The sequence below is a fragment of the Plectropomus leopardus genome, chromosome 6 (genome assembly GCF_026936395.1).
Source record: "Plectropomus leopardus strain MGB_pleo_1.0 chromosome 6, ASM2693639v1, whole genome shotgun sequence".
Taxonomy (NCBI): Eukaryota; Metazoa; Chordata; class Actinopteri; order Perciformes; family Serranidae; genus Plectropomus; species Plectropomus leopardus.
The window spans coordinates 1508559-1531748 of record NC_142181.1 but is presented as its reverse complement, the minus strand read 5'-3'; the positions used below and the strand labels follow the sequence as shown (position 1 = coordinate 1531748).

At 41.3% G+C, this 23190-nt stretch overlaps 2 protein-coding genes across 5 annotated transcripts in view; both read right to left on the bottom strand.

The window, feature by feature from the left end:
• Positions 1-21481, bottom strand: LOC121942819 (uncharacterized). The gene is made up of 8 exons (XM_088078313.1): positions 21460-21481; positions 20532-20794; positions 16698-16847; positions 15321-15449; positions 12634-14512; positions 11659-12046; positions 9693-10466; positions 1-5909 (listed from the first exon to the last, which is right to left on the bottom strand). The coding sequence occupies exons 1-8, from the start codon at positions 21479-21481 to the stop codon at positions 3428-3430; spliced, it is 6087 nt and encodes a 2028-aa protein (XP_087934439.1). The 3' UTR covers positions 1-3427.
• plekhg2 (pleckstrin homology domain containing, family G (with RhoGef domain) member 2) overlaps positions 20670-23190 on the bottom strand; it is a 107800-nt gene continuing 105279 nt past the window's right edge. For 3 of the 4 annotated variants that reach the window (XM_088078458.1, XM_088078459.1, XM_088078460.1), the window contains exon 14: positions 20670-21712. In XM_088078458.1, the coding sequence (XP_087934584.1) occupies positions 21615-21712 (98 nt within the window). In that variant the 3' untranslated portion in view covers positions 20670-21614. The remainder of the gene's footprint in view (positions 21713-23190) is intronic. The other variant, XM_088078457.1, reaches the window with a different exon arrangement.

Sequence of the window (23190 nt, the reverse complement as noted above, 5' to 3'; positions counted from 1 at the left end):
TTTTGATTATGCACCACATACCTTTATTTCCGTACATCTCTGATTCTACGAGGGTTTAGTTAATATTTCCCTTTTCACCAGTTCCCAAAAAACATATTGATCTCTCCACTTTGTCACCAGCGCCCTGCAGGAAACACCTTTGTTATTTTTTTGCATCAATTTGACCTCCACGTGTTTTTACAGCCCGATGTTTCAAAATTTCGATTGTTTTAATTTTTGTTTAAAAGGCTTTTTTTGTGTTCATGATGAATTGAAAAAGAATTGGAGGAAAATTAGATTGGATTTAAAAAAATACAATTTCAGTTTTATAAACCTATGTTTACATGCACAAAATAATCCAGTGTTTGTCCGCGTTAGAAAAAAGACAATCTTCCCACTGAGCTGTTCACGTCGAATTAAATAATAAACATTTCGATAACGTTACCATTTACGTGCAGCTGGTGTTGCAATATCAAAACAAAAGGTCGCCGTTGCAATATTTGCTTTTGTCTGAAAACCTGTTTCATGATCATGAAAAGTAGAAGTGATTTCTTCTCACGACCAGAAATGTTGACTTTTTCTTCGGACTTGCATCTCTACCCCAGCGACGAATCCTCGTACAACAGTTCGAATGATATCTAACGATTAGCGTCCAACAATGGCGTGGCATTAAGTACCATACTCGACGGTTTAGAAAAGTAAAGTTGCGTAGATTAGGTTTAGAAAAAAATAAAGTTACTTAGGTTATGATTGGGAAAGTAAAGCTAAGACGGTTAAATTTAGGAAAGTAAAGTTACGTAGATCAGGTTTAAAAAACGTTACGTTAGGTTGAGTTTGGGAAAGTAAATCTACTTACGTTAATTTTAGGACGGTAAAGTTATGCAGGTGAGGTTTACACAAGTAAAGAAAAGTAAGTTAGGTTTCGAGATGAAAAGCTACGTAGGCTAAGTTTAGGAAAGTGACGTAGCTTTAATTTAGGAAAATTAAGTTACGTAGGTTAAATTACGTAAGTCAGGTTTAGGAAAAGAAACATGCTGACAACAAATCTTAGAGTCTAGTGTTTTTCTTGCCGCCACCCTCTTCGTGTTTACACGGACGTTTGCGATTTAAAATCCGTCCCTCTTTACTCTGCACCGGTCACACTGATAATGTGGGTTATACACAAAATACGTGCTCGCGGTTACATGGGTCACTTTTCGTAGTCCGACCACAGCCCTGATGAGCAAACTGTTGGTGAAAAGGTTTGTGCGCAACACAAAACCGTCCGTAAACGAGGCCGCGCGTCACAAACTGGAAAAACCCCGGTTGGTTCACATATTCTGAGCGCGCTGACCCGAATGATACCGGCACGTGCCACGTCTCAATTGGAAAATGTTTGGAATAACGTCTAATTTGGAAAACTGTCACATTCAGAGTAACAGTGGAATATTATTGTGCATGTAAAAACAGCTGCTAGAAGCATTTTTGAAGCCGTGCTCATCGCCAGAGGAACTGTAAATGGTGTGAATACTGTTTTCTATTACCCAGAAAAGGTCGGGTTTTTTACGTTGGGGCGTTAAATCTAGGAGAAAACTGTGTTTTATCTGATCTGCTTCTTTTAAAAATCTGGGAAAGTTTTATTGATAAACAATAAGATTTAAACACTATATAGCCTCATGCATTATTACTTTGAAACCTGAGCAAATCGCTTTGAGGAAGAAGGAAACCAAATTAACAAATTAACAAGAAAAAATTAGCCAAAAAGAAAAAAAAGGAAAAATGTTACAAGAAAATTATCTGAATCTAAGAAAAAAATTAAAAATTAAAAATAAACAAGAAAATGACCCAAAAGTGTTGAAAATTAAAAAAAAAAAAGTATTTATTTTATAGATGTTGTTATTTTTTCTTTACCATATGATCAAATATAAAATTATTATAAATATAATTTTCTGGACATTTTTCCCTATTTTTTTGGGATAATTTTCTGACAATCCTCCCCTCTTTTTTAAAATGCGTAGGTCATTTTCTTGTCACCCCTTCAAGACATCAAATCAATACGCTCAAGTTTCAAAGGCTCAAACAGTTTGTGTGGTTTGAACACAAGATGACTGATGTGCATCCAGGTTTCAAAGGGTTAATAATATTTCATCAGGCAGCATTTTTCACCTAATTTTCTTTTGGAGCTCAAGGTTTCTGAAGGGCAGCAACGACAGGAGAGAGCGTACAGTCGATAAACCAGCTGAATACATCAAAACGGGAACAGACAGCATTAAAAACACAGATATTGGCCTGGTCTGAAGTTAAAGGAGAACTTACCAGACGCGTCATTTTCAGACACAAACACACACACTCACACACTCTCTCTCACACACATTTGGTTCACGCACCCAAGAGCTGAGGACACTGTGCAAAATACCATCATTACTTTAAGGATAATAAGTGCCAAAGAGAATAAGACTAACTTCATAAATAAACAATAAAATAAAATAAAAAAAGAATAATAATGGTTAAAAGATAGATTATTAATATCCACAGTTACCACCAACCTTAAAAACTGGCCCCAAATAGCCTTAAATGATGTTTGATCAACAATAGAAAAGAAGAAGAATTAAAAAATACATTAAGTAACTGTGATTGCATACAGCACTGGTTGGACACTTGACCTTCAATCGTCTGTTATTGCAGGTTTAGCAAAAATGCTTAAAGTTACTAATTTCGCCATCTATTCCGACGAGTGTAAAATGAGTTGTTCCTCCGAGACGTCGTCACATCCACAGTAAGAGTCCAGAGCCGTTCAGACGGGAGAACTGAACAAGAAACGGACGTCTGACTGCTCGACGCTGCGAAACCAGGCGTGTAATCCAATTTTTTTACTACATCACATCCAGCGGTGGACATTCAGCAATTTGAGTGCTCATCCAGCACGATCACAGTGAAGTGATTCATTTTCATCGACGGCAACATATATTTCTTAATTTTTTTTTTTTTTTTTTTTTTTTACAAAAAGCAATCATGTTAGCATCCGTTCAAAGTCACAGGCCCGGGCTGAAAAATGCGAGCCGTGTGCAGGTAGGATTTCCACTCGTGGAAGGTCATCTGTTCGGAAGATTTGAAGCATAGTCCGCGTTACATCTGATCCCACCACACGGAGAGGATCAGTGTGGAATATGGATGAAAACATTCATTATTTCCCTCAGAGGTGAACTCATCCCTAAACTGAAGTACCCAATCCTTTGCTATCTGCTATTTTCAGCGTGGCGGACTCATGGAGTTAAAAAAGGTTCACGATAAACCGGGGAAAAGCTCTGGAGGTCTGGCCGCTGACTAGACTATTGAAGCCACAAGTTCTGGTGCTTAATTTGGATAAATGCACAAGTGCACCTCACTGATGTCTTGTTCTTTCCTTTACCTGCCTTTTTTGGGCCCTTCTTGTCTTGTAATCCAAAGAAAGAAAGGTGCCTTTTTTAGTTCACAGTCTGTGACAGTTCTGAGAAAGAGGGGGAGGAAGGTGTGAAAGTCCGTTGATGCTTACTCTTCTCGTCATTTGTCCCTGTCCTGGTCCTCCGGATCCACCCTGCAGGGTTTGAGTCAGGCTGACTTGGGCGGTGCTGAAGGAAGTAATGCGGCCACTTCCAGCGATCTGGAGGTTGACCGTGGTGGCGTAACTGGTCTTCTGGTTGCCTTGTTTGGTCGGAGATGAAAGGGCAAAAGGTAGCGGTGATGATGAAGGCAATGGAGAAGGGACTGTGGGTACAGGAGGTGGTGTGGATTGGTAGTTGTGGTTTTGGAAGGGGGCAGGTGGAGGGGAGGCGACGCCCGAGGAGGAGAGAACCATGCATGAAGACGAGAGGCTTTGATCACATGAGGGCCGGGCAACGTAGGCGCAGATCAGCTGGCTGCGACAGTTACCCTCCTCTAACTCCAGGTCTCCCCACTCTGTCTGGCCGTGTGATGAAACAGGAGAGGAGAGGAGCGTGTGGGACAGCGAGGACAGAGGAGAAGGAGAGGAGGTGATGATCGTAGAAGCAGTACTTGCATCAAGGCTGTCAGTTCCGTTGTATTTGTTTGAAAGCTCTCGCACATCTGGCCAGGGGACGCTGGTGAAATGTTGCCCACCAGCGCTGCCCTTCCCTGGGGTAAGCCTGCTGGGTGACAGTGGGGATTGAATTCCAGCGCGAGGGCTGAGGCAGGACGGCGAGCTGCAGTACGAGGACCACCCACTCCTCGGACTGGTTGGACACGACTCCTGCTGGTCAAAAGACGCTCGACCACTAAAACCAAGAGACCTGCGGTTGCTTTCAACCCAAGAGCGGCGCAGCCCGCTAGGGGTTCGGACAGGACTAGGGGGTCTGTCTGCCAGGTTGGAGGAGAAAGACCTGCGGAGGGTAGCTTGGGAGGATGCAGAAGGAGAGGACGCCCTGGAACTCCGCAAAAAAGAAGAGGAAGTGGCGTTCTCCAATGTTGGTGAGCCAGTTGAGGAAGAAAAGGAAGGAGAAGCAGAGGAAGAAGCTTGTCTCGGGTTTCTAGGTTGAGGCGCCGCAACGTTATTTGTCCAAACATTCACAGACACGCCAATAGGAGGCGGGGAGAGGATCTGAGGGCTTAAGTAAGACTGCACAGAAGAGGTCTTAGGTAGCTCCAGAGTGAGACCTAGTGGGTTATGGGAGCTCGCACCTCCAACCCGAGTGCTCCGAGGATGGGGGGGTTTGTTCGCCATGGGTGAGGAGTAATTATGTTGAGGAGGTGGGGAGCAGAGGCGAGTAAACGAAGTGGGAGTTGGAGAGGGAGACGGCGACGGCGACTGAACTCGTGAGCTTGGCTCGGATGCAGAAAAAGGCCGAGCTACACGGTTGTGCGACCCCGTCCAGAGAGGATCGTGGGTTTGTTGCATTACTGTGGCGTTACCATTACCGAGTGGCACCTTCTGTGGACCAACTGACCAACAGCCATTACTGATGGCGTGATTATGCATGGTGTTATTATTGTTGTTGTTGTTGTTTGCATTCTGTGATGAGTCAGATTTGGAGTGAAGGAACGAGGGACGAGGGGAAGGGGAGGAATGCGGCAGAATCATAGATGGGGAAGGGGAGCGCTGGGAAAGAGTTGGAGACTGCATGAGAGACGGCGAAGGGCAAGTGGACCACGGGGAGGACGACGGACCCCTTGGATGTTGGTACCCGTCTTTAGCGCATCCTAGCTGAGCATACGCAGGCGTGCCGGAGCCCTGCTGACTGGGAGGGAGTTTAGGTGAAGGGGAGCGCTGTCGTAGATGAGAGGAGGGTAAAGAAGGTGTGGAGGAGGGGCTTTGGTTCACTGCGTTTACGGGTTGTTGCAGGGCGTTGTTCTTTTTCGCCATACTCTGACTGATGGACTGGCTAATACAGGAGGCAGCTAAAGATCTGGTGAAAGCAGAGGAGGAAGCGATGGGGGAGGAGCACGGGGGAGAGCGGACAGAGGAAGGCAGCGTAGGGGAGGAAGGAGGACCTGCTCTTATGGATGAAGACCTCCCGGAAGAGGAGGAGGAGGGAGTGAAAGCAGGGAAAGGTGAAGAAGAAAAAGCAGGAGGAGCTTGCACTGAGGTACCCCTCACAGAGGAAGGAGTGGAAGAAAAACAAGGAAGAGCCCTGGACACAGTGTTCAGGGAGGTATCCTCCGCAGATACAGTGGTGGGAGAAGATGCTGGAACGACCCTGAACGGTGAGGAGCAGGGAGGCGCTCGGATCGAGGAGGAAGGGAGAGCTTTGACAGGGGAAGGGGAGCGGTGCCTGAGGCTGGGTCTGAAGGCCGAAGGGGCCGTGGGGAGCTCTGCGTCCTCGCCGGCGGTGCCAAAGGCTGGGTTTGTTCTCTCCATCAGGCTGGAGGGTCTGGAGGATGGGCGGCTGCCTGGAGGGAGGCTGGAAAATGGTGGACTGTTGGGGCATCGTGAGTCCTGCTGGTCTGGTTCCCTGGACCTGACAGACAAACACAGATTAAAAAAGACATTTTTAAGCCGTTTCCTAGGATTGGGTTTGTTTTTTTTGACTGTCAATGTCAGGACATATCCAGGGTTTTAGGACATTTCTCAGATTTTGGACATTCTAAGGATTTTAGGGCGTTTCTAAAATTTTATAACATTTCGCCACCGTGCCGTGCTCTAAATAACCGAAAGGTACATTCCAGGAGCGCTCCAAATTTACCACCGGGCCAGTTTGTGCCAGAGTGCGCTCCGGCACTCATCGTGTTTCTAAACATGACCTCTGAACTTAAAAAATGTTTCACTGTGTCACTGGATGGTGAGTTTACTGAATGCTTTGTTATTGATATTACTTCAGCAGACAGTCAGCATAACGCTGAACATGCAACACGAGCCGGGATGCACCCGTAGGGTTAACTGGTAAACAGGGCGTGCCACATCTGGTAACGTCTACAGTAATGAAAGGAGCGCTGAGAAATTCCACTTTGACACGTTAAATTAGTATCAATTGATAGCTGTCTTTCATGCATGACTTTAAGGCATCTTGTTTTTGTTTGTGGCTTTTGTTTGTTTGAAACATTTTTTGCCTCAGGATATCATTACGTGATATAAATCGGGGATAAACACGTCAAAATCAACCCAGCTTCAGGAAACTGAAAAAACTAAAATGACTATTTCAAATTTGGACTGAGGCTAATGGTATTTGGGTTCCCAGAGGCTTTAAAAAGAGTCATTTATGTGGTAGCATGGCCAACATGGGAACTTTTGCTGTTGCTCTGCACCAGGTGCTCTCTACACAGGTATTAATTACACTTCATGTAGTTTTTGAAATATTTCCAATTCGAAACAAAGAGTGCCTGTTTTGTCTCTGCTGGGCGGATACGAGCTGGGAGAGGTTTTTCCTAATCTCTGCATTTTGATATGTCTACCTTTATAACTCTACACACTTCTTTTACATCTAGAGTTTGCATTATGTGCTAACTCTTGTCTATGCATGTTTTGAAGAGAAAATCCAAAATCGTGTGCAGTATATTTTAGTGTTTCTGTGATTACAAGAGGTGTCATCCAGAACAGAAAAAGACAAAAATAAGTGTATTTTTTTTTTTTTTTAGCATTTCAGATCTCCATTTAAGGGGCAGAAATTTTTAGGAATACCAACTGCAGCTGCTTTGAGTTTGTACGATGCTATTTGTGTTATTTTCCACTGGCTCAGAAAATCTTAATTTGCTTTTTGGCCACACACACACACAAACAGTTGAAGTGCCGCTAAAGCACAGCCAGTTTTGTGTGGCCAAAGGCAAGTTTTCTGCAGATAATGAGCCAAGGTGACATTCTTCTGGTGTTACTAATCTCTGGCCTTAACAACGTGCTTACAGTTTGGAGAAACCCTTCGGCGCATTCTTTAAACAACATTTGGCCTGACTTAACCTTGTTTTATCACTAAATCAATCTCACTGCAGTCCGATTGAACAGCCACAGCCGTTCATTTTTAACATTCAGAATTTGTTTATGTGCTAAAAACACAAAACAATGGGCCAAACATCATTTGCATGGTGGCAGTTTACTTTCACGTCCAAAACGTGTGGGGTGGAGTTGGGTTTTTGGGTTGTTTTGTTTTAGGCCAGGGTTTAGGATCGGGTTTATACCTTCTGAGGAGATTCTTTGTTCAACATACAGCTTTATGAGTTCTGACTATCTTTCTTAGCTTTTGTTTTTAATTGTTGCAACATAAAATGCCTAATTCCTCAGCATCTTTCCACAGCAAAGTGTTACTGTTTTGCAATGTTTTATGCGTTATTTTGTAATGCATGAGCAAGTGAGAAATGCAAGCATTTTTGCAAAAATTTGGAAGGATAATTCATTATTCTCATTCAGTGTGGGGGAGGTTCAGGATTTGGGATTGTGCAGCATTATGCATATCTACATTATTTTATCTTGTGCCTGTTGGGGGTTGGGAGGGGGGCAGACTGGTTTTAGGATGCGGGAATGACTGTGGACTACTTTTTATAGCTGCAATTTTGAACAAATTTTAGATTTTTCTTGAGGAGGATAATAATATTTGTAACATTTTATGAACTGATGTTTTGTATTTAATTTAATCAAATTCTGTCATTTATATATTTATTTATTCCATAACCCGCCCAGAAACTACAGGCGGGAAACAGCAGCTCTGCTAGAACCTGGTTTAATGTATCTGTCCTTGTTTTATATAAAGTTAATGTTTCATTGTGCACTGTCCCTGTCTCAAAAAATTACATTACTTTGAAAACCAAAGGTAACTTGTTCCATTGATAATAACAAACCTGTTCTTAGTTTGTACTACACTAATGTTACCAATAAACATGCATAATTAAAAAAATACTTCACCAACAAAATGACCATTTGCATATCAGTTACAGCATGTCACGTTAACTTTGTTTTACGAGCATGTCTCCACGGTGAGCATACAATCCAAAAATCATTCTTAATGAATTGTCCTAAACAAGGACCACATTTAACAAAAGCAAAAGTTCATCTATTTAAAAAATCTCACACAACTCATGCAGTTCAGGCCAAGTCTTGTTTACCCAGTCGTCTGTGCAGAACTTTCCAAACACATGCATCATTTACTAAACTTGACCCATGAGCGACACCCACAGCGTGCCTGAAAACTGCATCATGTGCCCATGTATGTGCCTAGGCCCGAAACTTGTCTGTGCATGAGACTGTTTTTACTGACATGTTTTAAATATTAAGGTTTCAGTGAAAATGCCAAAACTTTTTTAGATTTCAGATTGACCGTGGAGGCATGCAAGAAAGTTTTCTTCATGACGTTAAAGTAACATGGGGTGAATAATTGATGAACAAATGGTCATCTTGCAGGTGAGGTCATTACCTGTTAATTACAAGTTAAAAAACTTGTACGTTTTGGTGCACTCGTAAAAAACGTGGAAGCCTTTGTCACGCTGACTTATCTCTTGTCAACTTGTGCCTCCTGTTCTCTGGGTGTGTTTTCCGGTTTGTCAATCAAGGATGTTTGTTAGTGTTCAACCACCATGTTGCATGTTGTGTAAAACAGTTTTACTTTTGTGTAAAACATAAGAGAACTGTCTTGCATGGCTTTAAGCAGTAATTTGTTTTTGGCTAATGTGAGGTATTTTGTCACACACTTCTGTGCCTTCATAAACAAAAACTTGCTGTTATGTTTTTGTGTTGTTTTGATTGGTGAAACTCAGAAATTAATAAGATGTTACAAGAAAATTACAGAAAAATGTGAAATTAAAAAAAAAATGTTTTTTTTTTCAGTTTGTGGGATATTTCTTGCGAAGTTGTTGATTTTGTTTTTCCTGTATTTTGAAAGAAAACAAACCATTTTTCAGCTTTCAGAGGTCAAAATGCATGTGAAAGGTGTTTAAATGCAGCATACATATGTTGCGTGTCGAACGTTGAAAAAATGGATAACTTTTCGGTGTTGCACATTTTGTGTGTACTCTACGCTTTACTTGGTACCATCGTCTTGGTTTGTTTTCTTCTTTGTTTTTTCCTGGAATTTTTCTACGAATTGATGCTGTTCGACCTCCGTGTAAAAGCACGGGACTATGGTGCGTGTGGGACAACGCAAAGGCCAGTTCAGGTCCGGCTGAGGCATTTACACAAAAGAGTAAATCCCCCAACCGCATTACCTAAGTGTGTTTTACGTGTGTTTACCTCAGCAAAGTTTTGGACGAGGGAACCAGGTTGATGCTAACTACAAAATACGACCCACTCTAAAGTCAGTGTGTTTGAATCTTCGGTGACATACCTGGAGTTAGGCGGAGCCTGTTTGCTGATAGCAGACGGAAGGTGCTGCGGCCTCTGGCTGGTGAACGTCGGCAGACAGTCTACAGACTGCACTGACGCAGGACGTGGTCGGGCCAGATTTGACTCTGAAGTTTGAAGCGATGACCACGGACTCTGTGCTCGGTGATCCTCTGGGGTTTCTGTACGACTGGAGACCTGTGAGGGGTGCAGTGGAGTGAGCAGGTCTCCGGGGGACCTGCAATGAGATGTGTCTTCTGTAAAAACCACTGCTGAACCTTGTAGAATCATCCGGGTTTGAGGTGAATCGCTGAATGTCGTCTGCTCGCTTTCATCTTTCTTTGACGCCACAGAGACCCCCCCGGTGGTGGCGCCTCCCTCCACCAGGTGAGGCGTTTCCCTCTGGGCCTGCTCTCTGAGGTCCGGCCCCGTGGATCTGTGGTGCTCTGTCGGGGCCTGAGCGTGTGCGGATGCTATAATCAGGACCAGCTCTCCCGGGGATGCCTCTCCATCCGTGACTCCAGTGCGGATCAGGTATCCAGGCCCTGCAGGAGCGCTCGTCACATCTGTGCTTAAAATGCCACATTCTGGTGCATGTTTATCTTGGGCAGCGGGCAAATCCTGTTTGTCCTGCACATGTCCATCTTTGGACATGTCCCACTGTGGTATGCTGGGAGCAGAGATGTTTGGCTCAGAGTTTGCTGGCTGGTTAGTGATGTTTACACATGTCGAGTCCTCTCTGACTGAGTAAACAGGGCGTCTGCCACCCAGCTCCGACCTGCAAACAACCAGGAGGAGAATCAAACAGCGTCTTTACAGCATAAGCCCCGACTGTAAGAGTCACTAGGTAAAATATTTACTGGAAAATGACACAAAAATGATAATACACATGAAGGATGTTGTGCTGAAATCAGTAAACTGCATCTGATGCTGCAGTCACACTTACATAAAAACTTGTGTGTAGATTTTTCTACAAAAAGCTTTTGCACTCTCTTGCCAAATTTGCAGTTTCTGATGTGTGAGTCAGTAAAGATTCAGAAAATACTGCTTTATTAGTAAGATCTAAACATTTTAAAAGCAGCCCAGTAACCAAAAAAAAAGATGAATGTTAGAAACCACGGATACATTTCCACTTGTTCGCTTTTTATGTAGATTAATTGAAACTTTTTGTTTCAACAATGCTGTGTTTAATGTGTCGTTAAGTTTAGGCACAAAAAACAAAAAAAAACCAACAAAAAAACACTTAATGGTTAGGTTAACATCACATCCTGACTTAAAGCTTTGAAACTTCAACTAATTGTTTTAAATTCTTGCAAAAACAAGGTAGGAGGACATGAGCAACTTAGCTAGACATGGCCCAAAAATAAGCAAGAAAAATAAGTAAGAAATTACAAAAATAAGCATAAATATTACTAAAAATAAGCACAAAAAAGTAAATAAACACAAGAAAATGATTCCTTCCCCCCTCACAAAAAAATAAATCTTAAAAATCAGGCTATATATAACTTCTTTCTGTAACATAACTGGAATAAATAGAAATAAATAACAGGAATAAATAAATTAACTATATGTATTATTATAATAATTACAAACTTAGTTTTGTGGACTTTTTTCCTTTTTTAAATTTTTCCTCTTCAAATAAAAAGCTTTTTTTCTTTTTTTTTTCTTGTCAGAAAATTACCTAAAAATTACCTGAAATAGATGCTTTGAACATATTAACAACTCTGTAACATCATTTTAAATATATAATTAGAATAATTATGAATATAGTTTTCTGGACATTTTCCCTATTTTTTATTTATTTCCCCCCTTAAAATATGTATATAAATATCTTTTTTTTTCTTGTCAGCTTTTACTAATTTTCTGCGATGTGTGAGACATTTCCTGCCTTTCTCTCCATATTTAGAGGTTTAAGTACTTGTTGGGAAAAGAAAAGTGAGGTCGATCCGGGTGTAAAATGATCCACACACCTCTCTCTTTTCTCGGCCTCTTCAGGACTCGAATAAACCTCCCCGTTCACGATTGGCGTCGAGCGGCTGTAACTGGAAGAGCAGCACAAACCGGAGCTCTGACGTCTGGATGAAGTCTGCGACGGGTCGGCGGAGGGGCGTCGGGGGTCGTAGCTGCTCGCCTCGACCCGAACGGCTGACGCGTCTCCGAGCGAGGCGAGTGGAGGATCCCCAGGTGCGGTGGAGCTCTGGGAGTCTCGTTCTTTGGTCACGGCAGAGATGAAGTCCCTGGGCCTGGAGAGGGTGAATCCGTTGGTCTGATGGTGACAATCCGGCGTCAGCTGCTCTCTGACAAACATGTGACCGAACAGCAGAGGCTCACAGGGAGCAACCGCCGTCTCCCGGAAATCTGGAAATAAACGACAGAAAATAAATAAATACCTCAGTGACAAAATATAACTGAGCAGAGTTTGGTGTTCCACTTTTAATTTTCATTTTATTTTAATTTTAGATTTTAATTCAAGAGAATTGGCTGGATCTTTTTCAAAAACATGGAAATAAGGCAATGAGCAAGGAATAAAGAAACTGCCCAAAAGTTATAAGAAAATTACCTGGAAATAAATACACAAACAAAAACAATAACAAAAAAAGAAGGAAATAACCATGCAAAGTAATTGGCTATTAATATATGAAGAACATATAGAAATATATGTATATATATATATATATATATATATATATATATATATACACACAGAAATGTTTTAAATTAATGTCAAGAAAGCTTACAGAAGATGAACAAATTTCAAAAACTCAAATCGCCCTTAATTCCCCCGACATGAATAATAATGTCTATAACTCAACTAAATCTTTAAATTTAAATAATCCGGATGTAACAAAAAGCCTGTTACGTTCTCTGGGTTCCATGTTATGCATAATTCTTAATGATTTTTTTTTATTCAAGAGCGAAATATTGTTGAAGTTATAGAAACCTACCGTTTGTCAGGCTCTCTGCTCTCTTTATCGTTTTCTCCTCCTGGGCTCTTTGGTCCTCCTGGCTTGTGGTTTGGGTCCGATCCTGGCTGTAAGTCCTGGTCTGGTTCTGGCTTTGGTACTGGGTCTGGCTCCACATTTGGTTTTTAGTTTGTATCTGCGATTGTTGCCTAGTTTGTGTTGTGGTCTGTCTCTGAACTTTGGTCTCGGCATGAGTTTGGGTTCTGTATTTGGTCTCTGAGTGGACGTTAGATTGACTGACTTCCGTCCGGGACTTATTTGAGGTCTGTGTCTTGCTCTCAGTTTGGGTCTGAGTTGAGTGTCCAGACATTGAGCTCCACAATTGGTTCTGCATGGTGCCGGCTCGTTTCTGATGCAGTGGGACCTTCATGGTACTGGCTTTGGCACTGTACATCCGGGCCATGGTCTGGACCTTGTTCAGAATCCGTTCCGAGTTTTCCATCAGCATGGGGTCCACTACGGGACTGGCCTCAAATAACCGAATACCAGTTACGTCCGATCCCATGCTCTCGAACAAGACTCGGTTGGCGGTGACAATCCTGGAGTGGCGGGACCATCGGCCCACTTTTATCTGACTGGGAAGACCCTCGAGGTTCCCGCTGGTCTTGGACTGTTTGGTTTTAGTCCAAGTGGACTGAGTTTTGGTCTCGTTTTTTTGCTTTATTTCCGTAGACGGCAGAGATGTCGGTGCTTCCTTGTTGCTCCCGGTTGGTTCTGCCGGGCCTGCTTGGTTAGGTTCACGCCCATTGATCAAAAACTGGTTTCCAGCGCTGCTTTTGATCATGTCCTCTCTGTGTTTGCACTGTTTTGGTCCCTCTTCGTGTTCCCCAGTAGCCACAAGACTCGTTTTGTCCTCCTGTTTGTCCTCCAGTCCTTCCTTTGATGGACCTTTGCATAGTTTTCCATTCATCTCAACTTCTTCTGCAACGGGCCTGTTTGGGTTCGACTGCAGATCCAGACCCGCTTGGTTTGGAGTCTCCTTGTCTTCCATCACGGCTGAAGTCGTTGAAATTGCATCAAAATCCAACGAGCTGATTGGTTTATCTGCCTGTCCGTCGCTCTCTGAGAGCAGATTTGGGGTAGAGATGGGACCAGTCGAGGAACAGGACTCCATCTCTTGATCTCTGTCGGTTGCTTCAGTTGCGTCACACTTGCATGGTCCGCCCTCTGGCTCCCCCTGGTGGCCGCTCACATCAAACCGTGACACCGACTCCTTCACCAGGCCGGATGGGATCTGTGAGAAACTGTTTCTCCTCCTTGATGCGGCTCCCTCTCCATGTTCGTCTTCCTCCTCCGCTGCCTCGTCCTCCTCAGCCTCGGCTGCAGCCTCGTAGTAACTCCGGATCTTTTCGATGATCTTCCGGTCGCGCTTGGTGAGGTGGGATCCTCTCGCCGGTGGCTGGCATCTCTGGAGGGGGTGATGAAGGAGGTTTGGGGGGGAGGTGTTGGCCTCCTCCCTGCTGTTCTCTCTTTCCTCCTCTGCGGAGACGGAGGGGTGACGATGTGATGTTGGGACCGGGATAATATTCTCTCCTTCTCCTTCATCCGTTGTTTTCTCCTCTTTTTCCAAAACTTCTCCTTTCGTCTCTACATCCACTTCCACTCCCTTTTCCTCTTCACTTGTTGCATCTGTAATTTCTTCATTTGTAGTCGTCTCATTGTCAGGTTGCTCCTCCTTTTCAGAACCACCGGGTCGACTTTGGAGGCAGGTGTCATTCTCAGTCTCTGCTCTGTCCTGCTCCAGCTGCATCGTGGGTCCTTGGTCAGGACTGGAGGGGCAGGCGACTGGGGGCAGTGGGCAGGTGAAGTTGGTCTGGTTAGATGGAGGCTGGCTCTCTTTGGGCTGATCCAGGATCTGCTCCTGGAAGAAAAGTAAGACAACAGTGTCTTTAAATGTCTAGATTTAAAAGGAAAACCAAGAGAAAAAGTTAAAAGTTGAGTTTATTTTATTTTTTTTACCAACATCAGTCCTAATCATGACTTGCAAATATTCATCCATTAGATTTTTAACCTTTTAAATGCCAAGTTTTTGTCATGATAAAGAAAAAAAACACAAAAAATTAATTATTTTCAATATACTGCATGCTGAGTAGATTTTTAAAATTATACTGACAGTCTGGGATATGTCAGTGTGTGAGTGTAGCTGCTGACAGTCTGGGATATGTCAGTGTGTGAGTGTAGCTGCTGACAGTCTGGGATATGTCAGTGATCAGCAGCTACATTGACTGTGACAGGTCACCTAGTGGAAATAGCATGTATTTCCTCCATATACCAAATATGGTCAAAATGACCTCATCAGGTGGAAAATAGTCAAAATGACAAATTCAGAGTCAAAAGCCCAGAATGACACCCAGAAATAATACAAGTCCTGTTTTTCTGCTCTGATGGCTGTGGGATCAAAAATGTCAGTTTGAATGGGTTTCAATGGAGCATTTTTGGACCTGAACAGTCTGAATTTAACTATTTAGTTTCCACAGTGTATTTTAGACTTATTGTAGGAGCTGAGCTGCAAATTCACTGATTACACTCAAATACACAATCTGGACTACATTTAGGACACATGCATGAACAGACACACAATTATCAAAAAACCAAGAATGAAAAGTGTGTAAAATGCACCAACCCTAAAGGGTTAATAATAATAATAATAGAGTTTAGTGTATTCTCACTGTTGTGTCAGTACGGATGGCAGTGAGTCCCTCTCTGGCTCTGCTCTGGTTGATGAACTCCAGGATCTCCTCTGTGATGGACAGAGTGGGGGGAGGGCTGAGGGTGCTCAGCTCCTCCTCATCCTCTTCCTCCTCATTAAAGCAATGGAAAACGATTTGGATTAGGGGAAGGAGGCACATGGTGAGGTGTAGGACAAAAAAACATCACATTCACATGGGAAGCGAACAATGGACTCCTGCATGAAAGTCCGGGGTTTGTTGGATCCATCCACCGCCCCTCTCGCCTGCCCTTCAGGCACCTTTGTGCTCCTTATTTAACATTGTCAATGGCAGCGTTTTAATGTGACACCCTGCAGCTGCATATCATGCAGACACGACAGGTTCTGTCTGGCTGCGTTTTCAACTGATACCGATAGTCCACGTTATGCTGCCGGCTGTCTGGTGGGGTATCTTAAGACCGTGAACAGTTCTGTCCAGACGCAGAAATTGCTGCAAAAGTGGTGGTATTTGACGACTTTATAATGAGACCTAGCCAAAAAAAAAAAAAAATGCTGGTCAAAACGCAGCCCAGTTGTCAAAAGAAAATGTTCATTTCTGCAAACCACAAATATGGTACTCTTCATACTCATCATATCATAAGCTGCATACCGCGACTCAAGACCAATAAAAAGCAAAACCAGTTGAATTTGAGCAAGTCACTAATGTGTTTCCAGCAGCTTTTTAGCCCCCAAACACTGGTGATTTTCCGCAGCCTGTCCCTGGATTTTCTGAGATTGGGTGATGCCACCAAAACTGGGGATTATGCTACAAACGCGAATGGATATTATTTATTTATAATATAATAATATGTTTGAACAACAAAAGCACATGGAAGCCAACGCTAGGAAGTCAAAAGACGCACACGGTTAGGATTTGGCACATGGTGAGATGTACAGAAAAACATCACATTCAGATGAGAGGCGAACACCAGGTGAAAGTTCGGGATTTGCCGGACCCATCAAACGCCCCTCTAATCCGCCCTATGCCCTCTGTTTCCTTATATTACGTTTTTACAGACAGCTTTTCAACCTGAAGCCACCAACCCACGTATCATGCTGCCGTGGCAGGTGCCGTCCAGCGGCGTATTAAAACACCACATCGCCATGAAGGCGGCTCGATCATACACCAAAATCACTACGAAATCGGTATTTCGTAGCGGACTTTTTGAATGAGTACGGGCTGATCAGATTGAGTTCAATATCCAAGCGTACATCCGCGCAGGCCTTATTTGACGCTGATACCCAATCAAATCAAACGTCAAGTCCAACCTAATTTGAAACAAATTTGATGTAACCTAAATCACATCCTGTCACACCTCGTCCCATCACAGTAAAGTACCTCTTCCTCTCGGTTTGGCCGCAGCTGTGACGTCAGGCCCGGCTCGCTCCTCTCGGCCTCCACCTCGATGACGGAGGACGCGAGCGTGCTGCTGCTGCCTGCTGAGCCCAGACTGTCCGCCTGGCACAGCTCGCCCTCGCTGCCCGCCTGCTACAGGAAGCACAAGAGACACAGCGTGAAAACAAGGTCTCCATTAACGTCCTCAGTCCAGTCCCTTTCTAATTCTGAGTTCAGGCTGTATCGCCAGATTTTGACAAAACTTCACATCTTTAACCCTTTGAAACCTGAGCAAATTAGGCTGATTGCTTTAAAAAATGGAAGGAAGGAAATGAGCAAATTAACAAGGAATTACCCAAAAACTGGCAAAAAAAAGGTAAAAGTTTTTGAGAAAATGACCTGAAATTAACACCAAAAAGGGAAAGATAATAAAGGTACAAAAAAGAGAAAAAGGCCTGAAAAAAAGGTTTCTAAACCAAAATAAAAATAATAAATATGAATAATAATAGCAATACTTTGACTTTAATCTAATTTTAAATATAGAATTATAACAATTATATGTCTAGTTTTTTTTTTTTTTAAATTTCCCCTAGTCACTATTTTCTTATTTTGTTTCTTTCTTTTTAAGTTTTAAGTTATTTTCTTGTCATCTTTTCTTTTCTTTTTTTTATTTACAATTGAAGGGACATTTCTTACCAAGTTACTGACAAAGATTTTAGTACTTGCAAAAGTACTCAGTGCTGACCAAGAAAAATGATGTCCATCCAGGTTTTAAAGAGTTAACCCTCTGAAACCTTGAGTGACAGCTTGTGCTTTTTTCAGATGACTTTCACAAGTATTTCAACCTTTGAGCCAAAATTGGTGCAGTTTACTTCAAAAACATGGGAAAAAAGGCAATGAGCTTATCGCTAAGAAATGTTTTACAAATTGCAAGAAATTATTAGATTTATAAAATATTTTTTTAAAAAGCTAGGGAAAATGTTTTGAAAAAAATGTGAAAAACTGTATTTATATTTATCATAACTGCATATTTAAAATTATGCTATCCAATTATTATCGTTTTTAAGCACTTTTTCCAGTGCTTAATCTTTATTCTTTTGTTGCTCATTGCCTTTTTTCCATGATTTTGAAGGTAATAAAGCCAATTTGCTCAGGTGTCAAATGGTTAAACCATCACTGATTGTCTTTTTTTTTTACTATTCCACCTCAGAAAAGTTGCATTTCTTTCTATAATCGGTATTCTACAGACTTCCTTTATTAAATTATTCCTTTTCCAAAGTCTTAAAAATCATCAGAAAATCCAAGAAATGTCTTAAAATCCAAGAAAGTTCCAACAGTCCTAGACGTGCTAAAATTTGACAAATGTCCTCAAGTCTTAGAAACATAAAATCCTGGAACCATTAGCTATAGCCATTAGATCACACTCCTCAATTCATGGTATTATGACTGGAAGCATAGAACATAATACAGCAATGTACGCTGATGATACTATTGTGTTTCTGTCACATCTTACAAAATCGATTCCTTCTCTATTAGAGCTTTTTGGTGAATTTGGTTCCTTCTCTGGATTCAAAGTGAACAGAGAAAAATCATCTATCATGTTCTTGAATGCTAAGGAGAGGAAGAACCCCCCTGTAGCGCACCCATTTGTGAATGCCACTGAAGGATTCAAATACTTGGGCATCCAAATTACCCCAAAAATAAACAATATTAGCTCAGCCAACTATGATCCCTTGTTAGCGGAGGTGTCAGAGGAAATTACTAGGTGGATAACACTGCCTTTTTCTATCCTAGGAAGGATAAACATTATAAAGATGACTTTACTACCAAAATTTCTATATAAGTTCCAGTCTATTCCACTGGCCCCTCCTCCCTCATTCTTTCTGAGGACCGGAAAGCTTTTCTCTAATTTCATATGGAATAATAGAAAGCCAAGACTTAGACTGTCACTATTATATTTGCCTTCGATAGGGAGGGCTGCAACTACCAAACCTAGAATGGTACTACTGGGCTGCGCAACTTAGGGCCACAATGTTTTGGTTTTCTGAAGATGTTCACTTGCCCTGGCTAGAGGTTGAAAAGCTTAGCTCAAAAGGATTAGCACTGGATAACTATCTATTTTCCGCTTCCTTTAAAACTTTAAATAAGAGCACCACTAATCCTTTCATCAAAAACACTATTGTTGTTTGGAATGCAGTTCAGAAACTGTTAGAGTGACTCTCCAGGGCTATCCTGTTTTTCCCCATTTGGGGTAATGATCGCTTTGCTCCAGCAAAAAATGATATGGGTTTTAAAGCATGGTTGAATAAAGGTATAGTGAAACTTCAAGATGTATACAAGGATTATACTCTAATGTCATTTAATGACTTAAAAGGTAAAGTATGATATTCATAAAAACATTTTTTTTAAGTATTTACAACTTAGAGTTTTATTCTGGCAAACAAACAATTCAGTTCAACAACCTCCACTTTCCATTCTAGAAACCCATGTTACAAAAAACTGTTTTGGCAAAAGACTGATTTCTAAGTTCTATAATATGATAGTGGAAAATCATAAAGAAAACTCTGACAGTAAGAGACAGGAGTGGATACGAGACTTACAAAAAGATATAACAAGCAGTGAATGGACTAAAATATGTTTAAAAATACACACTCAAACTATCAACACTGATTAAGAATGATACAATTTAACTGGATAATGCGTGCATACATCTCTCCTGTACAGTTAAATAAATTTGACCCTAACATACCTGATTTATGTTATAAGTGTAACAAACATCAAGGTACTCTATATCACTGTTTGTGGAATTGTGAAGAGATTCAAAAATTCTGGAACTCCGTTTTAAAGTATATCTCTCAAATTACGACATCCCCTGTATCTCTATGTCCTAAGCTATGCATTTTAGGCATCTATCCAGATAACTGTGTTCTATCTTGTAAAGAAAAGAAAAATGGATTTGACCTATATGTTTGCTACAGGCCAAACGTTGTATTGCACTATACTGGAAAAATGTTGGTTGCCCCTCTTTTACTCACTGGCTAAACAACTTAACTTCAGCCCTTGCTCTTGAGAAACTGACCTATATTATCAGAAAGAAGGCTTCTGAATTTTATGAAATTTGGAAAATGTTTTTGGAACTTTTGAGAGCTGGAGACATGGAGGAGACAGTGGAAGAATAGGACAATGGAATAATACCTCATTGGTTCTCAGGAGTGCATGATGTCACAGACATTTGAAAAGGTGTTTTGTTTTGTTTTTGTTTTTTCCTTTCCTTTATTATTATTAAATGTGGAACATTATGCCTGTCTACATAAATGTATCTTTAATATTTCCTTGGTGCATCTACATCAGACAGTACCCTGATTAATATTTATGTGGTCTGCTTAGTTTTTTTTTTTTTTTTTTTGTTTTGTTTTGTTTGTTTGTTTGTTTGTTTTTTTTTTCTTCATTTTTGCCTCTTCTGAACTAATTGATTGTTTGTTTGTACAATGTGTGCAAATTTATTTTTATTTAATTTATTTAATTTATTTATTTATTTATTTATTTTTTACTGCCATTTGATTGGGTGTTATGGTTGTGGATGTTGTTGAGTGTTGCTGTATTGCAAAAACAATAAATATATGGTCAAAAAAAAAAAAAGAAACATAAAATCCTAGAAATTTCCTAAAATCCAGGAAACACCCTTAAATCCATAAATATCCTAAAATCCAATAAGTGTCCTTAAGCCCTGAAAATGTTGTAAAATTCCAGAAATAACAAAAAATCAGTCATCAGTCAGTCTGTGAGTCTGCTAATCAGGATTTCCTTTTCACAGTCAGTGGAGCGCCAGACTCTTACCTTCAAAGCTGGTGGATTTCCCAGATGGCGGAAAAAAGAGGAGACAGAGGAGCATGATGTCGAAACAGGAGAGAGCAGAGAGACAGATGTTATCAATGACTTACTTTTGTTTGACAGATATTCCTGCACCCAACATGCACATTCACATTCACAAACGATGAAACTGTCTGCGATCTGTTGATTTAACAGGTCAGCAGGTGTGTTTTGATGTGTTGAAGTTGGCGGGCTGCAGGACAGCTCTGCAGAGCTGCACAAACACTGAGCTCACACTGCCAGAAACATCGTTAATAAATCAGAAGACCTGCCGTACAGAGCTTTTTTTTTCTTAACCCCTAATTGAACCCCAGACACTTTTTGAAGTCACTTCCTTAAATCTTAACCAATCACACCCAAATTTAGCACCCACAGTCTCTGGAACTAGACAAGCATGCAAACCAAATTTAAAGACTGACTTTTACTGTTTCCAATATATATCCACTAGGCAGGTAACAGGAAATTGTATCCTGGCTGAATCCTATTCCAAACTTTTTCATTTCACTTCCTCAAACATTAACTGATCGTATAGACTATCAGACTAGACAAGCACACACATTTGGGGCCTTTAACTATTACCATTTTTAAGATATGGCTATTAAAGAGGTGTCCACTGGGAAATGTTATCCCATACATAATCCCAACCTACAGTTTCTAATTCAACTTCTGCAAACATTAACCGATGGGGACCAAACTTGGCACACACGATGTATCCGACTAGACAAGCACACACACCAAATTTGGGGTCTTAAACTATTACTATTGCTAAAATATAGCCATTAGACAGGTGTCAAGCAGGAAATTTTATCCCATACCTAATCCCAACCAACACTTTTTCATACGTTAAAACTTACTTAAACTTAAATAAGTTCTTAAAACTTCTTCAAACATTCACAGATCAGGAACTTGATGCACATGATGGGACTACTAAAGCAGGCACACCCAATCAGAGATTTCTAATTATTACCATTCCCGAGATATGGGTAGGCATCTCACAGGAGTTTTTGTCCCTATACCTGGCCTGAACCCACACTTTTATCATGCAACTTCCTACAACATAAGCTGATGTGCCAGAATGTGTCTGAATTGAGAACTGGAAATGTTCTCACCATTGGGATGAAACGCTGCCTCGATGTCTTTAGCTGGAGCTGGAAAAGAAACAAAGGTTTCATGAGATCTGTATGCTCTGGATAACTGCAGTTTAATACTTGTTTGAACATTGTGTCATCCGGCTATGTTGCCAAATGTCTTTGTTATACAACACTAACAATTCATAGAGACCAGACGCTTTTCCATCACATATCACATTTCCCTTTTGGCAGGGTGCAAAAATTCTTCTGTGATATTATTCTAAATGTCAGCTAGACCCTTCATGCAGGCAAATACCAGTGGTCTTAAAACAATAGATCGTCTGTTCTCTGTGACTCTGTTCCTCATCTCATTTATTTACAGTAACGGACATAATCAGATTCTTTATCTTATTTTTCAGCTGGGTTTTATTATGTCTTTATGTCCTTTGATTTAAAGCACTTGGTGCATGTAATTTCTTTCTTGTAAACATATGGCTGCATTTTTTGTATGAAAGTTGTTATACAAATAAAGTTCATTATTATTATTATTATTATTAGTTTCAGCAAGAACAACTTATATCACACTGCGGAAATAGTGTGCTGCATTTAAAACCTCAGAGAAGTAAAAGTGTGTGCACTCATAAAAATTAAGGTTCCAAAATAGGTCTAGTTAGTAGCTTTATTTCTCAGAGTGTATTAGCACACTTGTTCATGAGTAAATGTACTTAGTTACATTTTAATTTTCGTTAATAGTGGGGAAGATGTTAATGATGTCATATCCAGATGTTGAAATGAGCAAGATGCGAGGGTCGTGTGGACCCTGAGCACTGACTGGAGGCTCTGCTCCTTGTAGCAATATGAACTTAGACATACGTATATATGTAGGGCTGGCTGATAAAATGATAATGATAGTAATTGCGAAATAACTTTTACTCGATTGAAATATGAGATATAGACCATAGAATGTCAATAGAACGAATTCCAGCCATGTTTTGACAGACAACATGAACAGCCAATGATAATAAGAATAGCACCGTGGAGAACCAAACGCAGTGAAGGACTTTGACTGTAGAACAGCTGAGTGTTTGACAGCCACAGCATTTCATTATAAAAATAATTGAAACTGACATTCTGAACCTCTGACCGACATAATCTTGCTCATCTTGGGTATTTCCGTTATTTAAAAATTTTGTTAATCCTTTCCACACAAGGGCTGCCAACTCCTACGCATCTGCTGTGTCTCCTGCTTTTGGGCTCTGTCTCACGCTCTCATGACATCGAGGAAAATCTCAAGCCAAAACACAGCGTGGGCAGAAGTGTTGAACAATCATGTAAAAAGTGAAGGACTTTGACTGTAGAACATCTGAGTGTTTGACAGCCACAGCATTTCATCATGGCGGATCAAACAGCCGATGGTCCGACAGCAGCGCAGTAAGACAGACAAACAGAGCGCAGCTTCTCCTCACAGCACCAAAGTGTCTGAAACAGACACATCAGCAGAGGTGAAAGTGACTTCTTTAGACTCTACAGACGACTTTGTGTTAGTTTCAGCTTTA